Raw genomic sequence first — 23505 nt, 5'->3', positions numbered from 1 at the left:
TCTCTCTCTCTCTCTCTCTCTCTCTCTCTCTCTCTCTCTCTCTCTCTTTCTTCATTTCTTTCTTCCATTTTTCCTTCCTTCCTTCCTTTCCTTTTCTTTTATGATACTCTAGATAAAAATCCAGGGACTGGCTCTTTATAGACAAATGCTTCATTAATCATGCACAATGCCAATAAAATATAGTATTTAATTTAGAGAGCTTGAAATGTGAGTGAAAATAATAACAAAGGAAAGTACTCTGAAAATAATACAAGGAAAGATGGGTGACTTGGCACATATCTTAGGGGTGGGCTTCATGTAGCTCACCCAAACTGCAGCTGCTATGAGATCTTACACTAAACTCTAATGAACTCACGAATATCCTGGAAACCTTTAGATACACTTTCATGAAGTCTTTTAGTACCTCTCAGAAATAATAAAATAAATCTTCTGTTTAATACTTTGGTATTAAGAAATTAAAAAGAATAGGTTTATCATGATATTAATTTTATTGTGGGGCAAACAATGACTAAATAAGTCCAAGTAACAAGATTTTATATGATATATAATTCACTAACCTTCAGAAATCTGATATCATTCCTTTTTGAAGAGGTTGATTCCTACAAAATTAACTTCAACAAATCTGCTGTTTTTGTGGTTAAAAGGAAAATACAAATATTAGCAGGTGGAATAAGAGGAATAAAAGTGACAGAGAAAAATCAAACATAGGATGAGTACAATGTAAATGAAGGAATCTTGGATTTTGGGAGTTATAGAACATCATTGTGCTGGAAGTGATGCCTTAGAGCATGAGACTGGATCAGGGAGAAGTTAACTTATATAGAGTACATGCCAGTAATTGCAGGGCATGCTATAGCAAAGATACATGAAGGAGTGTCAGGAACATGTGCTCACCTGATCTCTATGCTTAGGCCTCCCTAAATGTTAAGTGCAAAGGAGGACTACTGAGGAAGTGAGGAATTTATCATTTATCTGACATTTCATTTATCTAACATTGTATATTAAAAGAGAATTTATGGTAACTTTGCAGAACAAGAGGGTTTAGTCTTCTGATTAGAGTAGTCCTTTCTATCATGTCTCTCACTTCAAGTTTTAGAACTTACATACTCAAGAGTCCTGACAGCAGGAAACTAAAAGACAGGAAAAAGAACAGAACAGAATTAAAGGATAAGAGGTAAGACAAGGAGAGCACACAGGAGACAAAATCATGCTACTGTGCAGATTGAGACTTGGACTCAGTCCATCATCTCTGCACAGGAGACACTGAAGCTGACAAAGAGTCTGAATATCCTCACTCAGAGGAGTCACCAATGTCCAAGAAAACGGAGGACAGTGCAGAGATATTCCTGACACTGCTATGGTCCCACCCATGAAAACAAGGATAATGAGTGTGTTTATCTTAACAATTGGTAGTCCTGAAACCTTTGTTTTGATTAGGCAAAGTGTTGTTAGAATTGTTCCTGTCCACACCCAGTAAGTAGAAGATCCAGTAGAAAGTCATTGTCTACAGGAGAATGTGAGGGCAAAGGGATCACTGCTCAGCTCCCTCTCAGATATTCTGAAGCTGTCATTTTCATTTAAGATTTGGCTCCTGCTTTCCAGTAAATCTAAATATTTTCAATTTTAGGTGAGCTATGCTTCTTCTTCCTCAATTTTTAGTAGCACTTTTCAGTTTCGGAATATTCTTCGCACAATACCCAGTGATGAGTTCCAGTCTCAGGCCATGGTGAATCTTATCAAACACTTTGGTTGGGTGTGGGTAGGTGCTATTGCAGCTGACGATGATTATGGAAAACATGGAGTAAAATTATTTAAGGAAAAAATGAAGGCGGCCAACCTCTGTGTTGCTTTCTCTGAAACCATTCCAAAAGTCTACTCCAATGAGAAAATGCAGAAAGCTGTTAAGGCAGTAAAGAGTTCCACTGCCAAAGTCATTGTGCTTTATACTTCTGACATTGACCTCAGTCCATTTGTGCTGGAAATGATTCATCATAACATCACTGACAGGACATGGATAGCCAGTGAAGCCTGGATTACCTCAGCTCTCATTGCAAAACCTGAATATTTTCCCTATTTTGGTGGAACCATTGGATTTGCAATACCAAGAAGTGTTATACCAGGACTAAAAGAATTTCTTTATGATGTCCACCCTAGCAAGGATCCAAATGATGTCTTGACCATTGAATTCTGGCAAACTGCTTTTAACTGTACCTGGCCCAACAGCAGTGTGCCTTACAATGTGGACCACAGAGTGAACATGACTGGTAAAGAAGACAGGTTGTATGACATGTCTGATCGGCTCTGCACTGGAGAGGAGAAGCTGGAAGATCTGAAAAATACCTATCTGGATATGACTCAGCTAAGAATCACAAACAATATCAAACAAGCTGTGTATCTTATGGCTTATGGCATGGATCGTTTAAGCAAGGCTGATATAACAGAAAAATATAGGGAAAATATAGTATGTCCAAATATACCTGACTTTGAGTCCCAAACGGTACGTTATTTGACCATACAATATATCATGATGTAAAAATCCATGTTTTTACTCCCAAGTTCATACCATGGAAATTGCTTATTTGATTCTGTTTGATTTTATACCATCAAAAGTTGTCTGGATGACTTGATTGTTAATATTAAGTCTTCATTTCTTACCAAATTACAAGGCTTATTGTCAATGATAATGCATTTTACAAATTATACTGTTATTCTTCACAAAAATGAAATATAAACATATCTCAGAGTAAAGCATAAGGTAATAACTCTGCTTTCCTCCTTTGATCTGTTCCAGTATACAATATTCAACTTGTAATCTAAGATCACTACTTGGATTCAAAACCATTGGTTTCATGTTAGGCAAAGACATTTATGTCTCTCCAGTTTAGGATGAGTCCTAGATATTATATACAATTTGACTTATACTCCAGAACTTTTCTCTTAACAATTTGTCTTACCTATTTAAAAGAAAAGAATAGAGAATGAGGTCTTCATACAATATCCAAGAGCCACACAAAAGGATGGATGTCAAGGGGTAAATATTATAGGGTTATTTGGGACATTCACACCCGCTGAACCTGTCCTTCATTATCTCTCAAACCATTCATGTTGGTAAAACACTACCATGAGCAGTCTTGCCAAGAGTGGTCGCATCCATGATTTCCTCCTTCTTTCTGTCCATTCCTCTCATTTACAAAAGATGCAGAACTTGAGCTTCCCTGCTTTGGTCCTGTCTGTCCCACATAAGGTCCACTTAACATCACTAATGTGTTACTTCTTCCATGTCAGATCATTATCCCTTTATTCTTATATAACAACTTGTTAATTTATCTGAGGCCACAGTGGCTAGGACCCTTGCCTTTTCACTTAACTTTCATTTTCAGGTTGACCCACACTACATTCAGTGATGGATGAACATAGTTCCCCCGGGAAACATCTTCATTCTGTGAATCAAGAAAGCCTGGTAAATGGATCAATACAAAGTATATTTTTAATGAAATCAAAATAATACCCAGTATTTGTTTATGTCTCAAGACCATCCTATCAATAGACAAGACTAGAAAACCTTTGAAATTCTATTATTTACTTGAACATTTCTAAATTACACTGCCTTTTTCTCTTCTCCTTATTTTACTTCTCCTGTTCCTTCTCATCATTGTCCTCCTGAGATAAGTTTACACTGTGTTCCTTGCATCACTCTATGGTATTAGGGACATGCCCAGTACTCACCTGGCATTTCTAAATTCTTGAGAATTATATGATGCTAGAGAAATGTGTCCTACCATCCAATAATTTCAAGCAAGTGAAACTTTAAGACTGATCAAGGGAAGGATCAGACTGTGGAAGTCTTTGACCATTCATTTGACTGACTATTGATAAGGAGTGGGGAGACCATTTCATGGACTTAGCATAAAGTAAAATTTTCATGATTTTTGACATATATTTCATGGGAATTGAAAGTAATAGACAGGAAAAGAGTCAGAGTAAAGCAAGTGACTAGGCCCAGTGATAAATGGGACTACAGCATTTTCTTAATATATTCACTTAAATTCTTTCAGGTACATAGCCTTAATCACTATTATAAAGATTAGGAAGAATCATAAGCTTCTCTTTACAAACAAGGCAAATAATGCTTGCTAATTGTGTGCCTTATTTTTGGTCATGTTTAACAGAACAAAAAGACTCCATATCCCAGTCTTACTAGTCTGTGGAGAGCTTATGTCCCCTCTAGGTTCTTGTTGAGAAATCGAAGTGCAGCAGATAGGGCAGATGAAGATCAAGGTTATACCCTGAGTATTAGATCTTTTTATGCTAAAAAAAGAACCCATGTTCTCATCTACCTAAAATTAATAAGGTAAGGTGTGAGTTTGATAAAGGTTATCTTCTCATAGGATTATTCTCAATGTCTCTGTGATCCTATAGGTATATCATCAGGCCCATGAACTACTGTAGCACTAGCTATGGCCATTTCTGTATAATGGAAATTTACAACTCAGATGCATACTCTCCAGGCAATGTCCTGCTAATCTTTCATAGCTCAGCTAGGGCTGATGGTTTTTTTGAGAAATAAAGAAACTCCTGTTTCCTCTATCTGTGACCCTTTATGTCTTATGGAAACTTACAACTCAGATGCATACTCTCCAGGCAATGTCCTGCTAATCTTTAATAGCTCAGCTAGGGCTGATGGTTTTTTTTTGAGAAATAAAGAATCTCCTATTTCCTAAGTCAGTCAGCCATTACCTCTTCTATGCCCTTTTGAACATTCTTTCTACAATAGCAACTGTGATGTGACAAAAGTTTTCCTGTGGGGATGTAACACACACATCCGCTCACCCCAGATAGGGAGCCCTGAACACACCACATTCAAACACCACCAAAGACCAACTCAGTGAATCAATGGATTTTATTGAGGTAACTTAAAGGAATATGGGTGAGGAGTTAGGTCCAGGAGCACAAATGACTCGAAGACAAATGCAACACCAGGCCCACCCCAGCCTGGGTGATAGCTCACAAAAACCTTTGAACGTTGAGAACAGCTTTCAGGCAGATCAAAGTTGTGTCCTTCCCAAGTTGGTCTAAATTACTTCCAGGTAGCTCAGCTGGTTTCTCTTTCACCCCAGCAGATGGACTGGTCTTAAGAGTCTTCTTTGTACCTCGTCTTGTCTGTTTTTTGCACTTTACCACACTCTGAGAAGAACTCTCCTCTTCCCTTTCTTACTTTCCCAGGGAGCTACATAGTAAATCAGCTCAGTTTCAGGTGCTGAGGGTAATATTTTGAAAAGCAGAGGTTCGGGCCTATTGTCTAAGCGGTAGCGGCTCTGCTTAGCTCAGATCGCGTGTGTGCGCAACTAGACCCGCAAGACCATAGCTCTATTGAGCCAGAAGCACCGGCCCTGGCACCCACGAGACACCATCATGGTGGCAGGCTCTGCCAGTCTACCACACTGACTCCACAAAGCTTGGCTGAACCCAAACAATACCCACCATCCATGCGGTACCCGGTAGAAATGAGACTCTAAAGCTTAATTATTATCCAAAGGCTTTATATATTTAGAAATGCTCAATTAACAATTTGCCCACACAATTAGAGTTGTTTCCCAATATCTAACCTTAAGATATAAATCGTTACCCAGGACTGTTCTGGACCCAAGCATGGTTCTCCATGGCTGCTACTTCTCTGCCCTTGTAGCTCCTTCTCTTCTTCCTCTCCTTCTCTCCTCCTATATTAGCTCCTATCAAATTACCGAGCTTTATTGTAAAATGTAAAATATCCTGCTACATTCATTGACTTCCTAAAGCTATTTTGAGATTTTTGCTTTACTACTTCACTGAAAGAGCATCACTGAAAGAATGAAATGTTTTAATTTGGGAGGAAACTGACACAACAACAACATAAACTTACTGAATTTAACTTTTAGAAACTGATTGTCCAGTCTCTCTATTAGACTGAGAGTTTCAAAAGAAGAAAATTGTTGTGGACCTTTGTGTCTTTACATAGGGAAAGTGTGGAAAGGGGAATGAAAATATTCTAAACATTCTTCTGTCTCTTGACTCACAGATATTATACTGCTAAGTCATAATATAAGCTTATATATCCCAAAAAATACATACAAGTATAATATACATCAAAGGCATATTAAAATTTTACAAAGGCTAAAAGTAAAGAAAAATAGGTAAAATTACATTTCACAAATTATTTAACCCAGTATGTCTAGAACACTAATTATTGTGTTGTCATAATTTAATATGTTGTCATGATATTAAAATAATAATGTAAAATTATTTATGAGATAGTTTCCATTGTTTTTAAAACTTTATAACCCAATGTGCATATTATTTACACAGCATATTTCAATTTACCAAATCATTCTTTCTGTTTTATTGCCACCTGTAGCTAGAGGATATCACAGTTGGTAACAAAAACAGCATTAGAAAAAATGGAATCTTATGAGTTACATATGAAAACAAATCTACTATTTTTATAAATTTTTATTTTCGAATTATTTAAATGCTTACAAGTTATGTATTTATTTATTTATTTATTTATTTATTTACTTTTTTAATTCTTTTCTTACTCCTCTTTATTAGCTCTGGGATCACATGAGGAAAATAAAATTTACTACCCATGATGGAAGCAAAATAGAACTTGATAGCAATGGAGATATAGACAATGGATATTATGATATCCTCAATTGGCACATGGATGATGCTGGAGAAATTGCCTTTGTCAAGGTTGGAGAATACAAATTCACAAGTTCAAAACATGAATTTGTTCTTCCAAAGAACTCAAAGTTATTTTGGAACACTGAATCGTCAAAGGTTAGTTGGCCTTACATATTTGTGTGTGTGTGTATATATATATATATATATATATATATATATATATATATGCCTGTTTTTTCAGGAACTAAATAAATGTAAAACACCTAAAGCTTTTTACTATATTCCAAATCAATTTACTTAGTCTAGCATAAATTTTTTTGTATTGTTGTCTATTTAGAATATAAAGAGTCCATGTTAAATTAAAATACATGAATATTTTAATATAATTTAATAGTGTTTTGATATTTTGAGAATGTTTTAATGGAATGTATTTATTTTATCATCTTTTGTAATAAAAAGGAGATATTTTCCTTTGGTTTTCTTTTTTGTGATTTTTTTTTTTTTACATCCCAGTTGCAGTGGCCCCTCTATCCTTATATCCCACTCCAACCTCACTTTGTTTATGCCCCACCCACAGCCACTCCTCCTTTTTTTCTCTTCAGAAAATGCAGGCCTCCCATAGATATCAACTAAACATGACATACCAAATTACAGTAAATCTAGGCACCGCCACTGCTTAGGTTAAGGCTGGAAAGGCAACTCAGTATGAGGTAAAGGATCCCAAGAGGTAACAAAAGAATCAAAGACTGCCCAGGATCCCATTGTTAAGACTCCCACAAGAGGAGCAAGCTACAGAACGGTCACATTTACGCACAGAGCATAGGCCAATCCCAGGCAGGCTCCTTAGTTTTTGCTTCAGTCTCTCTGAGCTCCTATGAGCCCGGGTTAGTCAATTCTTTGGGTTTCCTCTTGTCCTTGACCCCTCTGACTCCTAGAATGCTTCCTCCCCCCCTCTTTTGTAGGATTCCCTGAGCTCCACATAATATTTGGCTTTGGATCACTATATCTGCTTCCATCACTTGGTGCATGAAGCCTCTCTAATGACAATTTAGCTAGGCACCAATCAGAGTATACCAGAATACCCTTAGGCATCATTTCATTAACTTTTTTTTTTCAGTCTGGTTTGGTTCTATCCTAGGTCTCTGGGCTTTCCACCCTCTGGATCCTTGCCCTTCAGGCAGTATCAGACAGTATCCTCTCATGGCATGGGTCTGAGTTGGGAACAGCAATTGTCTGGCCACTCCCACAATTTCTGTGGAGCCTTTAACCTAACACATCTTATAGGTAGGACAAACCTAGGTTGAAGAATATCTGGCTGGGTTGGTGTCCTAATCCTTTCACTAGAAGTCTCTCCTGATTAAAGGAGATTGTCAGTTAAGGTTTTACATCCCCACCTGAAAGGAGTTTTAGCTATGGTCACCCTCTTAGATTTCTAGGAATTTCCATGGCACTGGGTTTTTTTGGTCGTTCCCCAAATGGTTCAAAATTCCATTTATCTGTCACTGTATTCTCTCCCTCCACACCCTCCGCAAAGCTTATTCCCCAACCTTCTCCACACATCATGGGTCTTTTCAATTTCTCCTTCCCGAGGAGATTCATATGGACTCCCTTGAGCGTCCCTTGAGTCCTTCTTAAGTAGCCTCTCTGTGTCTTTGGATTGTAGCATAGTTACGATTTACTGTACAGCTACTATTCACTAATAAGTGACTACATAATTTGAGTGTCTTTCTGGCTCGGTTCACCACACTCAGGACGATTTCTTTCTAGTTCCATCCATTTGCAAACTGTATTGTTTTATTTATTTACAAATGTTGCCCCCTTCCTGGTTCCCCTTCCCTGAGTTCACCATCCCTTCTCCCCTCCAATTACTTCCAAGAGGATGCTCTCCACCCAACCACCTACCAGAACTTCACTCTGGCCAGCATCTGCCTTCCCTGAGGACATCAAGTTTCTACAGGATTAAGTGTATCCTCTGCTACAAATGTGCCAATCAATACTCATGTTGTATAAACTTACCACATTTTTGTAATCCATTCTTTGGTTGAGGAACATCTATATTGTTTCCAGTTTCTAGCTATTACAAATAAATCGACTATAAGCATAATTGAGCAATGTCCTTTTATTATGGAAAATGCCTTTTATAAGGACATCTTTACCATATTAATCCTACTGATCTATGAACATGGCAGAATTTTTTATCTTCTGATAATCTTCTTGTATTTTTTTCTGCACAGACTTCAAATTCTCATCATTTGTATCTTTTATTTGCCTAGTTAGAGTTTCCCAAAAATATTTTATATTATTTGTTGCTATTATAAAGGATATTATTTTCTCACTTCTTCCTCAGCCCTTTGTCTTTTTTATATAGGCATATTTTAAGTATATTTTAATATTGTATATTTTAAGTTATTATTTTAAAATTAATATATTTTAATTATTATTTTAAATATTGTATATTTTAAGTTAGTCTTCTATCCAGACACTTTGCAAAAGTTGTTTATCAGCTGTAGGAGTTCTCTGGTATAACTTTGGGGGCAACTTATGTATACTATCATAGCATCTCCAAATAAAAATACTTTCACTTCTTTCTTTCCAATTTGTATTCTCTTGATTTCTTTTAGTTTCATTATTGCTCTGGCTAGTACTTCAAGTACTATATTAAATACAATGGGTAGAGTGTACAGCCTTGTCTTGCTCCTCATTTTAGAAGAATTGCTTTGATTTTTTTCTCTCCATTTAAATGTATGCTAACTATTGGTTTGCTCTATATTCACTTTATTAGTTTAGGTATTTCCCTGTATCCCTGATCTCTCCAAGACTTTTATCATGAAAGGGTGTTGGTTGAGTTCTTTCAAAGGCTTTTTCAGGATCTAATGAGATGATCATGTTGTTTATTCTTTCAATTTGTTTACATAGTAGATTACATTGACAGATTTTCACATATTAAAACTCCACTGCATCCCTGGGGGTGAAACCTGCTTGATCATGGTGAATGCTATCTTTGATGTGCTATTGAATTTGACTTGCAAATGTTTTAATATGAGTTTTTGCATATGTACATGAGGAATATTGATGTGTACTTCTTTCTTTGTTTTATTTTTCCTGTGATTTTTGTATTAGGGTGATTATGGCTTCCATTTTCTATTTTGTAGAATAATTTCAGGAGTAAACATTAGCTCTTCTTTGAAAATCTGGTAGAATTCTGTGCTAAAATCTCTTGGCCCTCAGGAGTTTTTTTTCCTTTCCTTTCTTTTCTTTTCTTGTTTGCTTGTTAGATATTAATGACTATGTCTATTTCCTTAGGGGCTGTGGGTCTATTCAAATTGTTTATCTGGTCCTGATTTAACTTTGATAAGTTGTATCTATCCAGGAACTTATGCATTTCTTTTGGATGTTCCAATTCTATGGAATACAGATTTTTTTGAAGTATGACATAATGATCAGTGAACTTGCTCAGTATTTGTTATTGTGTCTGTTATTATGTCTCTCTTTTCATTTCTGATTTTGTAAATTTGGATATTCTCTCTCTGCCTTGTAGTTAGTTTGGATAAAGGTTTATCTGTCTTGTGTATTTTCTCAAAGAACTAAGTCTTTGTTTTATTGATTTGTTGTAATGATATCTTTGTTTCTGTTTTATTGATTTCAGCCCTCAGTTTGACTATTTCTGCCTTCTACTCTTCTTGGGTGTATTTGCTTTTTTTGTGCTAGAGTTTTCATGTATTCTGTTAATTTATTACCATGGGATCCTTCTGATTTCTTCATGAAGCCACTTAGTGCTTACAGGAAACTCTTAGCACTGCTTTCATTTTGTCCCATAGGTTTGGGCTATGTTGTGAATTCTTTATCATTGAGTTCTACCAAGTCTTTAATTTTTTTATTTCTATCTTGACCCATTGGTTATTCAATAGAGAGTTGTTCAGTTTCCTTGAGATTGTAGGCTTTCTGTTGTCTCTATTTTTGTTTAAATTTGGCATTAATTCATGGTGGTCTGATAAGATACATGGAGTTATTTCAATTTTTTTATATCTTTTAAGATTTGCTTTGTGGACAATTTGTGTTCAGTTTTGTAGAATGTGGCTGAAAAGAAGCTATATCCTTTCAAGTTTGAATGAAATGTTCTGCAGATATCTGTTAGGGATATTTGTGTCAGAGCATCTGTTAGTTGATTACTTCTGCGTTTAGTTTCCCTCTGGGTGACTTCTCCATTGGTGAGAATAGGGAGACTTCTACTCTTAATATGCCAGGTTCTGCATATAATTAAGTAAGTTTTAGTATTGTTTCTTTTAAAAAGTGTGCATGCCCTTGAATTTGTGGCATAGATATTCAGAATTGAGGTATCTTCTTGGTGAATTTTCCCTTTGATGAGTCTGAAGTGTTTTCCCCCTTTTCTTTTAATTTTGGCTGGAAGTCTCTTTTGTTAGATATTAGAATAACTATACCAGCTTGCGTCTAGGGTCCATTTGCTTGGAAAATCTTTTTTCCAACACTTTACTCTGAAGTAAAGTGATATTGAGGTGTGTTTCTTTTAGGAAGTAGAAGGACTGATCCTATTTTCACCTGCACTCGGTTAGTCTATGTCTTTTAAATGGGAAGTTGAATCCACTAATATTGAGATATACTCATGATCAATGACTTCAGTCCTTTCTCTAACTCCTCCACTGGGGACCCCATGCTAAGGCCAGTGGTTGGCTACAAGCATCTGCCTCTGTATTTGTCAGGCTCTGGCAGAGCCTCTCAGGAGACAGCTATAACAGATTCCTGTCAGCATGTCCTTGCAATTTTTAACATTCTTCTATTGTATATTTAGTGTTTTGATTATTAGGCGGCATGGAGACTTTATTTCTCTTCCAAAATATTTGGTGTTCTATAAGCTTCATGTACCTTTATATGTATCTCCAACTTTTAAGTTAAGAAATATTTTTCTATGGTTTTGTTGAACATATATTCTGAGTTTTGTATTGAAAATATTCCTCTACTATTTTTCTTAGATTTCATCTTTTCATATTTTCTGTGATTTCCTGGATGTTTTCTGTAAGGATCTCTTTAGATTTAACATTTCCTGCTGTATCAATTTCTTCTCTTCTATCTTCTGTGGCTGAGATTTTTTTCATGCCTTGTATTCTGTTGGTGATGCTTATATCTGTAGTTTTGTTTGCTCACCTAGATTTCTCATAGCCAGAATTCCCTCAGTTTGTTTTTCTCTAATTGTTTTTATTTCCATTTTGAAGTCTTGGACATGCTTATTCATTTTTCACTTGATTGTGTTGTCTAGGATTTACTTTCATCTATTTATTTATTTATTCATTTATTTATTTATTCACTTTACATCCAAATCATAGTGTGTCTTCTCCTCCTAGTCACTCCCTCAGTTATACATTCCCTTCATCCCTTGTTCCTTTCTCCTCTTAAAGGGGTACCTGGGTACCATCCTACCTGACACATCAAGTTATTATAGGATTATTCACATCCTCTCCCACTGAGACCAGTTAAGGCAGCCCAGTTAGGGAAACAGGATCCATAGGCAATCAACAGAGTCAGGGACAGTCATTGTATTTGTTGAGGGATCTGCATAAAGAACAAGCTGCACATCTTCCATACATGAGGGTGTCCTAGATTCAGCATATGTATGCTCTTTGGTTAGTGGTTCAGTTTCTCATAACCCCCAAGAGTTCTCTATTTTCCTAGGTTTCTTTAAGGGATTTGTTTATTTCCTGTTTAAGGGCCTGTATTATCATGATAAGATTGGATTTAAAGTATTTTCCTTGTGCTTCAGCTGTGTTAGAATATTCAGGGTTTGTTATAGAAGGATAGGTGGGTTCTAGTAGTACTATACTGCCCTAGGTGTTTTTGTTTACTTCTTACACTGGCCTATACTCATCTGGGTTTGGGTATAGTGTAGGGTTAGGTGCCAATTTTGACTTTATCTTGTTAGGTGGATGATTTTCCCTTGCTTTGTTTCCTCTCTGATCTTCTGGCTTGGACTGCCTGGGGTTGTGGTGATCAGAGACTTTAGGTCTAGTATTGTCTCTCCATTGGGATTTTAGTGACCTGTGTAATCTCTGGAGTTTTGTGTTTTGGGTTCCTGTTGTCTCTGGGGTTCTTGAAATTGGTAAAGTCTCAGGAGTTCTGAATATTGGTTTGGTCTATGAGGTTCCAGGTACCCCAGGGTTCTGATGTTGCTAATACTGGCATAGTCTCTGCTATAGGAGGAGTCTTTTGCCACCATTGTTTTCAGGATATGGAGTTCAGGAGAGAATAAATTGAGATTATATTCATATAGTGAAGCTTATTTATATGTAATTCAAACATGTTGAAAATTCATAGATAGCACCAAAGTGTGTATTATGTCTTCAATGGTTTATGGCTTTGTAGGCTTAACTGATCTGGATTTTTATTTTGCTTTGGATTCTTATTTCTTTGGTTTGGGATTTTGTTTTCTGAGCTATGGTCTTACTAGGTTGTTCAAGCTGTCAATAAGTATGGAGCACAAAACATATTTTATTAGTTTGTAGATAATTATTTCCCCACATTGATATGTAAATGCCTAGTTTATCCTGAATTTCAGGTGCACATCCATGTTGAATTTAAAAATACAAAGAGGCCTATGGTTGCTATTGAAAATTCTAAATGTAGTGAACAGGAAAGATTCCAAGCTACGCCTTCTCTACATTGTTTACTTGCATAATTCACATGAAACAGATAATTCTTTTTTCTTTTTTTTTTTTTCATTTTTGCCAGCCACTTAGGATAGACATGTAAATATAATAAAAAATATTTTGGGATTCCATTGCTGAAAGGAAATATCCTTCAGGAGCTGAAGATAGTTATTGGTGTCACAGTTCTCATCAAACCAGGAAAAGACTTAGAAAACTGCCCCATCTAAAGCATCCCATGTTATATTAGTTTGGTTTTGATTACCAAGGTGACAAAACACTGTCATTATAGTTAGTTTGACATTTTCAGAGTCATTCATAAGACTGTTCTTTACATAAAGTTCTTTCCATATTATCATGTTTTGTCTGCTATCTTTGCTCAGTATCCAGGAGTAATTTTTATAAATGACACACATATCTCCATGGATATACAAATAAGAACATTCTTTATTTCAAAAATGAAAATGTTTTAAGGCCTTGTTATGTCCACCATCTTTGTCTTTGCTAGCTTCCAGAGTCATTCTGCACAAAAGTGTGTGCCCCAGGGACCCAGAAGAGGATTCGCCAGGGACAACCCATATGCTGCTTTGATTGCATCCCATGTGAGGATGGATATGTGTCAGAGAAACCAGGTAGTGATGGAACCAATTTTTCATGAATAGTAGTGCAATTAGATTAAACATTTCTTGACAGTGACATTCTTGAAATCATTTTCATAAAAGATATAAGCAATGTATGGCAAAATAATTAACATCTATCAAATTATTAAATATTCTGAACAGTGTGAATTAATGATAATATAGTTTTCATGACTAAAGTTGGAAAAGACCTACAACCATGTGCATAAGGAAACACTAAAATATGTAAAATATGAAATATGAATAAATTCATAAAATCTTCTAAGTATTTGTTTTTGAACTAGATTGAACATAAATCTAGTTGAGGAAAAGTTCAAATTTGCAAGGTTCTAAGCATTGAAGGCACATGCATTGCACAGTAGTATTGGTTTGGACCTCTGTGACAGCCTGCTCAGTTGCTGCTCAGTGGAGTTGACATAGACAGGTTTGGTTTCTAGAAATATGTTGGAGCAGATTTATTCATTTTTACAGGAGTTTTTTGTTGACAACACAAAAATTCACTTGTCTTTTGTCACATAACTCACAAGAATAATTATGTAAAATGTTAAAATGGTCCTTCATAGGGAAAGACACCCTGTAAGCTGCATAACTCTCTTGCTAAAGGTCTCACAGTCTCCACAAAGAATTCCATCCAGATCTGTCCAGAACAGGAGTCAGAACGGTTGAAAGGAAATACCTATTTTACCTGAATTTTTAAATTTACACTGAGTCCACCCATTTTATCATCTGCCATAATCTTATCACAACTAGCTTCTCCTGGTTCACCAACGCTTGCTCTCAGAGCCTCCCTCCAGACTTAGCCTTCTCAGCCTTAGGGACTGTGATTTAGGGTTTTGTTTTTCTTCCCATCATCATCCTCATCACTCAATGAATGAAAATTTAGAATTGGGCACTTGTGAGTAGGTTAATAAATGATTCTTCTCCATGGGGGGGATGTTACATAAGAGAATGAAAATACTAGGGTTTAACTAGCTGTGTCCCAGTCATTTTGATTGTTTCATATCAAAAGCTGTGACTTTCTCATTCCTGGGCTGTGCTTGAGTTGAGAAAGACACAGATCTCTTTCTTCAGTAGATAGTTACAGGAGAAAGAAAGGAGCTCATAAATAGAAAAGACCAATTCAAGAACAGCTCGAGTTGAGAAAAAAATAATCAATTCCTGAAATTGAAAACAACTATAAATCTGTCACAGCATCTGCACCAAGGCAATTTTTATACTAGTAATTTTAAGATACTATGTAGATTTTAATATAGATTTTCAGTAAATGCTGTTCAGGTCTTTAATTGCCCCAGATTGTTCTTAGTTAAATGTGACAAATTTTATTGAAGTCAATGGTCAATTTTCTGGGTTTTTTGTTTTGTTTTGTTTTTCTCAATAGGCCAAATGCTATGTAATCGATGTGGTGAAGATGACTGGTCCAATGCAGAGAAGAGCAAGTGTGTGCCAAAGCTTGTGGAATTTCTCGCTTATGAGGAGGCCCTGGGGTTCACCCTCGTCATCCTTTCCATCTTTGGGGCACTTGTGGTCTTGGCAGTCACTGTTGTGTATGTAATCCACAGGCACACTCCATTGGTGAAAGCCAATGACCGCGAGCTGAGCTTCCTCATTCAGATGTCTCTGGTTATCACGGTGCTGTCATCCATGCTGTTCATAGGCAAGCCATGCAACTGGACCTGCATGGCCCGCCAGGTCACTCTGGCACTGGGCTTTTGCCTTTGTCTGTCTTCCATTCTTGGAAAGACTATTTCACTCTTTTTTGCTTACAGGATTTCTGTATCCAAAACCCGGCTTATATCTATGCACCCCATTTATCGAAAACTCATTGTCCTGTTCTGTGCTTTAGGGGAGATTGGTGTATGCGCAGCTTACTTGGTGTTGGACCCTCCAAGGATGTTCAAGAACATTGAAATTCAAAATGTAAAGATCATCTTTGAATGCAATGAAGGTTCTATAGAGTTTCTGTGCTCCATATTTGGGTTTGATGTTCTTCTGGCTCTGCTGTGTTTTCTTACAACCTTTGTGGCTCGCCAGCTGCCAGATAACTATTATGAAGGGAAGTGCATCACTTTTGGGATGCTGGTCTTTTTTATTGTCTGGATCTCTTTTGTCCCTGCTTACTTGAGCACCAAAGGCAAATTCAAAGTAGCTGTGGAAATATTTGCCATTTTGGCATCCAGCTATGGCTTGTTAGGCTGTCTATTTCTTCCCAAGTGTTTCATTATCTTGCTGAGGCCAAAGAGGAACACTGATGAAACTGTTGGTGGAAGAGTCCCCACTGTTGACAGGAGCATCCAGCTGACCTCAGCTTCTGTGAGCAGTGAGCTTAATGACACCACAGTGTCCACTGTTCTGGATGAGTAGACCTGTGAGCTCTATGTGGCATGAAAAGTGGATGATAACTTAGCTAAATCTTCTCCTTAACATTGATTTTGAAGCAACTGCTGATGCTCTGGATTAGTATTGAGGATTTGGCCTTTGCATAGTGAATAAAATATTATTCTATAAAATATCATTTGATAAGGATTATAATATGACATCATTGAAATTGGAAATGATTTCATTAGAATATTTTATTGTGATTTTAGAATAGAGGATATAACAGATACTTCTTATCTGAATTGATAAGAAAAAGTCAGGAAGATATTTTTAAAACTTTCTTCTTTAACTTATATCAGGAATAGAAAAACTTCTCTAAGATCTGCCACCTGTCTTGGGATTTTATAGAGAATCATAAGTGAGAAAGTGTCAGTTTGAAAACATTCCTCTACGAAACAAAAACAAAGGGAATTACGATGGCAGCATAGCACTTAAGTATATTCTATATTAAAGACCTTGATTTCAAAGAAAGCTAACAGTTAGCCAGAACATGTAATAATATGCTAGGTTTGGGTGAAAATTTAATATTTGCCATGTCACTATGTAGAGGTAAGTAGATATTAAATAATACTTAAAAGATTTTCAATCTTCTATTCTTCTTGACAATGGTATGTAGAGATTGATGATAGATAGATAGATAGATAGATAGATAGATAGATAGATAGAGACAGAGGGTGAAAAAATACAATTTCTGGAAATACCAACTAAAACTACTAGTGGGCATTTGAGGTGAGAATGGCAAAAGTAACAGAAAGTGCTCTGTCTTTGAAAGAGTTCAATGTTAGTTCACCTCAGTCAACCAAATTGAACATGTTCATCCAGGCATGTCAGCAGAATTTGACATGAGGAAGACTAGCTAATAGAATAACTTGGGAATTTATTTACTGATTCTTACATGTTGATCAGTCAGAACAAAGAATGAGCTTCCTACAATTTCAATGAATTTATATCAAAGAACAACAAGCCTCAAAAGTAATACTAACTTTTTTAGGCAAACTGTACACTAGTTTTTTTCCTGGGCAATCATTTATTCACTCACCAATCCCCCAGTATTTCCGCTGTCCTCTGCAACACAGCCATTATAAATAGCAGATAAGAATTTGTACCATAGTTTGAACAGCAGGGAAATGGATTTCTTTGGCCAATTGCAAATTCCGTTTATTTGTGTGAAACTTCATTCACATGAAAATACTTGGGTAAGAGAGGATGATGTTTTTGAAATTATAGAGTAATAGATGAATAAATATCTGGGAGTGCCTTTAAGTGTCACTCAGGCACACAGGTGGAACATCTTCCGTGCTCTCTATTGAGGTTAAAAATACAATCAGAGGTGGCATAGGTCTAAGAAATTGGTGTACTTATAAACTCAGAATATTTCAAGGTTCATTTCTGTTCTGAGATGTTGATCATGGAGTTTTGGATTGAAAATAGAGTTATTACAGAAGCCTACCAGTTTAATATCAAAGACTCCATTAAGTCCTCATAGGACAATGAAGTAAAACTGACTCATCTGATACATGTTCATATTTCCACTTCTGATGAACAATAGGTTCTACAACAAAATGTCAATTATACCACAACATGCAATGATATTCTTCTCATGCAACTTTAGAGTCTTAGGCTCTACAAATTTTTATCTAAAATAGTCAATCTAAACTTTGTTGATTAAAAAAATATGCATTGTATAAAAGAGTCTTATTAGAGTTAAAATAAAAATATCTACATGTAAAAATGGTAATAACCTAATTTACAATGTTATTCTACTCTTTGTAATCCATGACTTACCAAATATTAAAATATATCTAAGCAGTGAAAGATGTTTTCATTTGGAAAAAAAATCTAAGTAACTATGTTTTACTTGTAAAAAAAAAAAAATCTCAGTAATTATGGGTGATATCCCTTGCTGTGAATGAGCACTTGCATGAACATTCACTGGGCATTGGGGAGAAGATTAGAACTAATTTCAGTGGGTTGCATCAAAATTATGTTGTTTTCTTGAGAAGTAATACAACAATTAATCATATGACAAACAAAATTGCAAAACATCTTTCTTATACCTTGTATCAGGATACATTTTTTATTTTACATTTTGTTTTGTTTAGTTTTGTTTTTAGTTTAGTTTAGTTTTGTTTTGTTCAATTCAGGACACTTCGGTTTGTGTAGGGTTATGGGGTTCTGTGTCTGCTCAGCCACAGAGCATGGCCACTGGGGAGACAGGACATGGGGAGTTGACTGCACTTATCCCAAGCTGCTGCCCAGAGGGCCTCAGGCCATAGGGAAGCCCCAACGACACCACTCTGAAGGTGAAGAAGTACAGTCTGAAGTACAGGACAGCCAGAGCTGGTTCCAGGGTACCCAGGTCTGGGACTAGTCCAGGGCCTTCTGGTTCTCAGACTCTTGGATACCCAGGCCCAGCTTGATGCTGTGGAAGAGCTGAGAATGGAGTTGGGGCCCCTGGGCTTGATCTAGCCCTGGCCCAGGGGGAGAAAGGAGGAAGAGTGGATCTTAGGCTGGTCCTCCAGTGAGAACCTTTGGCTTAACTTGGCAGGCAGTCTTGAGCTTGGACTTGGACTTGGCTGAGAGTGCAGAGAGGCCTTCTACAAGAGATTAAACAGTGGTTCTGTAGGTGAAGGCCTTCTCTACAACTCCCCACAGTGGTTCCCAATGAAAAGAGGCATTCCATGGTTTTAAGGCATTTATTATCATGGCAGAAAGTGGATGTATAAAACCATACACCACTTCTCAGGGTGGGCCTGAGGTTACATACCTTTTGAAGGGAGAAAGTCTGGGAAGGAAACTCTACTGGATAAGCCCTCCAGGCCTTTAGCTACCTCATTAAAATGGAGATCTGTCTTGAGCCTACTTGACCACAAGTCACATCCTCTATATGTGGAGGGACTTGGGGCATTGCCACAAATCTATGGGGATCTATGACTAGTGACCGGGGCCTGGTACTAGGAACAGGCAAAACTCTTACCATCCCTTCAGGGTCTCCAGGGTTTCTAGCCTTATCTCAACCAGGAACCAGGCTACCCTTCATAGTTCCACAGGTTTGGTTTGTTTGAGCTATTTAAAACCACAGAAGCCTAATTCCATGTGAATTGTTCTTGCAACTTACTGATCCTTGAAAGAAAATCCTTAATATGAAACAAATATAGCAACAAAATGGGTGATACAACTCAGATGAACCTCCTGAAAACAGCCCTAGTCTCATCTCTTCTTTACTTTTCACGTCCTGATGGCTTTCTATTTTCAATGGAAGCATCAGCTCACATAACTGGATGATAAACAACTTTCAAAATGCTTCCTATTTTCAACAGTTGCTCCTTCATACTCACAGCCAACCACACAACCCAGCTCCACTTCTATAACTCCCCAAACACTCCTGTCATTTGCTTGTTTCCTAGTTGGCTTCGATGTTGTGGTTATAAGTCATTGACCCACAGCAACTTTGGGTGGACAGGTTTTATTTCATTGACAACTACCAGTTAACACTCCATCACTGAGGGATTTCAGGGCAGGAGCTCGCAGCAGGAATTTAGAATCAGGGAGTGATACAGAGAACATAACGGAACTCTTCTGGCCTCCTCCAGGCAGTGACTGAAGATGCTGCTCTTTTCTATCTGGCTATTCTGTCTCCTCACTCTGTCCTATGATCTATGGACTCAGAAGTTTTATGATGGTTAATGTTCTCAACTTCACAGAATCTAGAATCAACTCTGGGCAAACATGTATGGGATTATTTTTACTGCATTTATTGAGATAAGAGGTTCCATCCATTGTAGATAGTAGCATTCCCTAATGGGAATCTCAGACTACTGTATGAAATGGGAAGAGTTGGTATGATAAACACCAGCATCACTTTATAGATTCTTACATTATAATCCGACTTCAAGTGAATTTCTGGCTCATCTTTGCTAATGCCTTAGACCCTATTTTTAGATAACTACCAAGCATTTTCCCCCCAAAATGCTATTCTGTGCCATAACCCTGAGGATAGTGTTTTAATGCTTATTGAGAACATAATCAAATCACTTCTACCCTACAGTTTTCTCACTCAAACTCTCCTATGTAGCACATCACCTTGTCATTTTTCTCAAATTCATGGCCCTTTTCTTTCATTATTGTTGCCTACATATATCTGTATATATATGTGTATATATGGCACATTAATATAACCTGCTAATTTTGTAAGATGTTGCCTATATGTATATTTTCGGGGCTACCCATTTGGTGTTGTGTAAGCAACTGAGGTTCTTTTTTCTGGGAAAGACTCTTACTCCTGCTGTGAGGTCAGGGGAGGGGATTGACACTATACTTCAAAATAAAGCCTAGAACTGTATTTGCCTTTACAGTTACTTATTATTTCTGCTACTTATTTTAGTATATTCTACTTCAAGTATAGGCATTTCCTCCTTACTCTATTTCAGTGTTCTCTGACTATCCTCACTGGAAAAGGAACAAGGCAGGCTGCCTGCAGCTAGAATCTGTGTGACCCCCACAGCTCAGTTCCCAATATTACCAAAGGCTTCCCACACATGTGAACAATAGCCTAAGACAGAGACTGAAGGATAGGCCATCCAGAGACCAGATCCCTGCTAGGTATCTATCCCTTCTGTAGACATCAATACTCCACACTATTGCTGATGCCAAAAATCACTTGCTGACAAGAGCCTGATATGGCTGTTTCCTAAGAGGTTCTTATCAGCACCTGACCAATACAGATGCAGATACTTACAGCCAACCATCAGACTGAGCATAGGGACCCCAATGGAAGAGCTAGCAGGAGGACTAAAGGAGCTGAAGGCAATTAAAATCTCATAATAAGAACAATATCAACTAACTGGACAATCCAGAGCTCCCTGGGACTAAATCACCAACCAAAGAATGTATATGGAGTGTAGCGGCATATCTCCACAAGTTGGGAGGACGTAAGGTGGGAGGAGTAAGATTGGAGGTTCACAATAAATTTAAATTAGAGCTAATATACTATTCAGCTGTACTATTCCTAGCTGTGCCCAAAGGATTTTAAGTCAGAACAGTGCAGAGATACTTGCTTATTCATGATTATCACTGCACTATTCACAATAGTCAGAAGGTGTGAGCAGCCTAGATACCCATCAGCAAATGAATGGATAAAGAAAATATGATCAGTTTACGCTGTGAATTGCCCTGGCACTGTTTGTATTTTGATGCTTATTCTGCTTCCTCAAGAGGGCTGTCCTGACAAGGAGGGGATCACGTACTCAGGTGATTTCATGTATACCTTCTTCCCATTTTAACTGGTCAAATAAAGGCTACAGCCTACGATTGGGCAGTGGAAGGGAAAGGTGGATCTGGAAGATTTAGAGAGTGGGAAGAGCGGAAGGAAGAGAAAGATTTGAGGAAAGAGAAGAGATAGAAGAAGATGGAGGAAGAGAAGGTAGAAGGAAGATAGAGCAGAAGCACAAGCCACAGGTAGCAAGGGATCTCATAGCTGGGGAGTAGAGTCGTGTGGTGGTGGATCTGCCCAATCTAGGCATGTAGCTTATAAATATTCTATTGCAGTTGTGTGTTATTTGCACAGGATTATTGGGGTTGAAGATTTACTGCAACAAATTAAAGCCTGTTATATTGATTAGAACCCAACTAACCTGAGATAAAAGTTCACTGCCCTTCCCCCCGCTCCTGAATACATGGCTGGGGCAGCAATCTAGGCTACAGCAGGGTGTGGATTGAAAACTGACTGCACCAGAGGGGTCTACAGAGAGCTCCAGAGAGGCTCCTTCCCCAAACCCCAGGAAGACAGTTATAGCTACTGGTAGCATCCCAGCCTGGAGCTGTACTTGGGCAATGCCTTGTAGAATTCCCAGGGAGGGACAGGAGAGATGACTGTGAGATAGGTTTAGAACAGATACAGAGAATTGATCTGGGTGTCTACATCCAAGAGAGATGTTCTGTGCTTGCGTCCTCATATCCCCTGCACCTACAAAGGACACAGGACAACCAGACCAGCTCTCCTGGCTGTCCTGACTGCTTGCACTGCAGGCTGCCTGAGACCAGCACACAGGCACAGGCTGCCAGCTGCAACCCCAGCAAAAAACAGAACCAGCTCAGAAGCACAGAGGCTGCACACACCCTCCTACAGTCAGCTCCTCTCTGCAAATAAAAGAATTGGAGAAGACTACAGTGTTCTGAATAGAACAGCAGAGGGAGACAATGGTACAAAGGGCTCCAGATCAGGTAATAAGAATCAGGCATTGATAATATATATTTGATATTTAAAAATGAGAAACACAATTAACACCTTTTGAAGTTTATGGGGTGATCATTTGAACAATTCATCGGGGATGGATTTAAAGGAAATAGATACCTTGTTATTTACCGGCATTGCAATAGTTATTCTCTTGATTTACTATGTCTTCTCAAAAGACTGAGCCCTAGATAAAGAATTCCATGACTTAGAAAAGAGATTAGAGGAAACACCAGAGCTGAAGGCACAGGATTTTATAGCTCAAAATAAGCAACAGAAAGGGGTGAATAAAGGTTGGAGACAGGAGCTAGTAGAGGTGTTAGAAAACAAATTATAGAACTTCATAGATGGGACTGACCAACAGAGAGATAAATTTAAGACTTGATAACATGGCCTAGAGGAAGCACTATAACTAAAGATTCAGGATTGTATAGCTCAAAATAAGCAAGAGAATGAGGAGAATAAAGGTTGGAGACAGGAGCTGGAAGAGATGCTAGAAAACAAACTATAGAACTTCATAGTCCAGACTGAACAACAGAGAGATTAACAAGCCTTGGCAACATAGCCTAGAGGGAACACTAGAAGTAAAGTTTCAAGATTCTATAGGTCAAGATAAGCAACAGAAAGAGGAGAATAAAAGTTGGAGATAGGATCTGGAAAAGATGCTAGACAAAAGGATGCAAAATTTCATGAATCAGATTAAACATCAGAGAGATAGAGATAAAATTTGGAAACAGAGTCTAGGGGATAATTTACTAAAGCTAGGAAATAAAAATAAGGTAGATGCTACAATATGAGAATTACAAAATAAAGAAAGTTTTAAAATGTGGAAGCAGAACCTTGAACAGAGAATACAGAAACTCAAGGAATAGGAGGAAGGACAAGAGGAGAGATATAAAGCATTGGCACAGACCTTAAGAAAAGAATTTAAAGTTTCAGTTAAGGA

General features: G+C 37.4%; 1 protein-coding gene across 1 annotated transcript in view; it reads left to right on the top strand.

Annotated features, from left to right (window-relative positions):
• Window positions 1–16312, top strand: part of LOC114617888 (vomeronasal type-2 receptor 1-like) — a 26258-nt gene extending 9946 nt beyond the window's left edge. Inside the window, exons 3-7 of the mRNA XM_028763567.1 lie at window positions 1628–2487; window positions 4202–4211; window positions 6586–6816; window positions 13822–13945; window positions 15330–16312. Of these exons, the coding sequence (XP_028619400.1) occupies window positions 1628–2487; window positions 4202–4211; window positions 6586–6816; window positions 13822–13945; window positions 15330–16312 (2208 nt within the window). The remainder of the gene's footprint in view (window positions 1–1627; window positions 2488–4201; window positions 4212–6585; window positions 6817–13821; window positions 13946–15329) is intronic.
• Window positions 16313–23505: the final 7193 nt, after the last annotated feature.

This window comes from Grammomys surdaster, unplaced genomic scaffold (genome assembly GCF_004785775.1).
Source record: "Grammomys surdaster isolate TR1022 unplaced genomic scaffold, NIH_TR_1.0 139, whole genome shotgun sequence".
NCBI classification, from domain to species: domain Eukaryota; kingdom Metazoa; phylum Chordata; class Mammalia; order Rodentia; family Muridae; genus Grammomys; species Grammomys surdaster.
The sequence above is the reverse complement of the archived record's forward strand: the minus strand, read 5'-3'. Positions and strand labels throughout refer to the sequence as shown.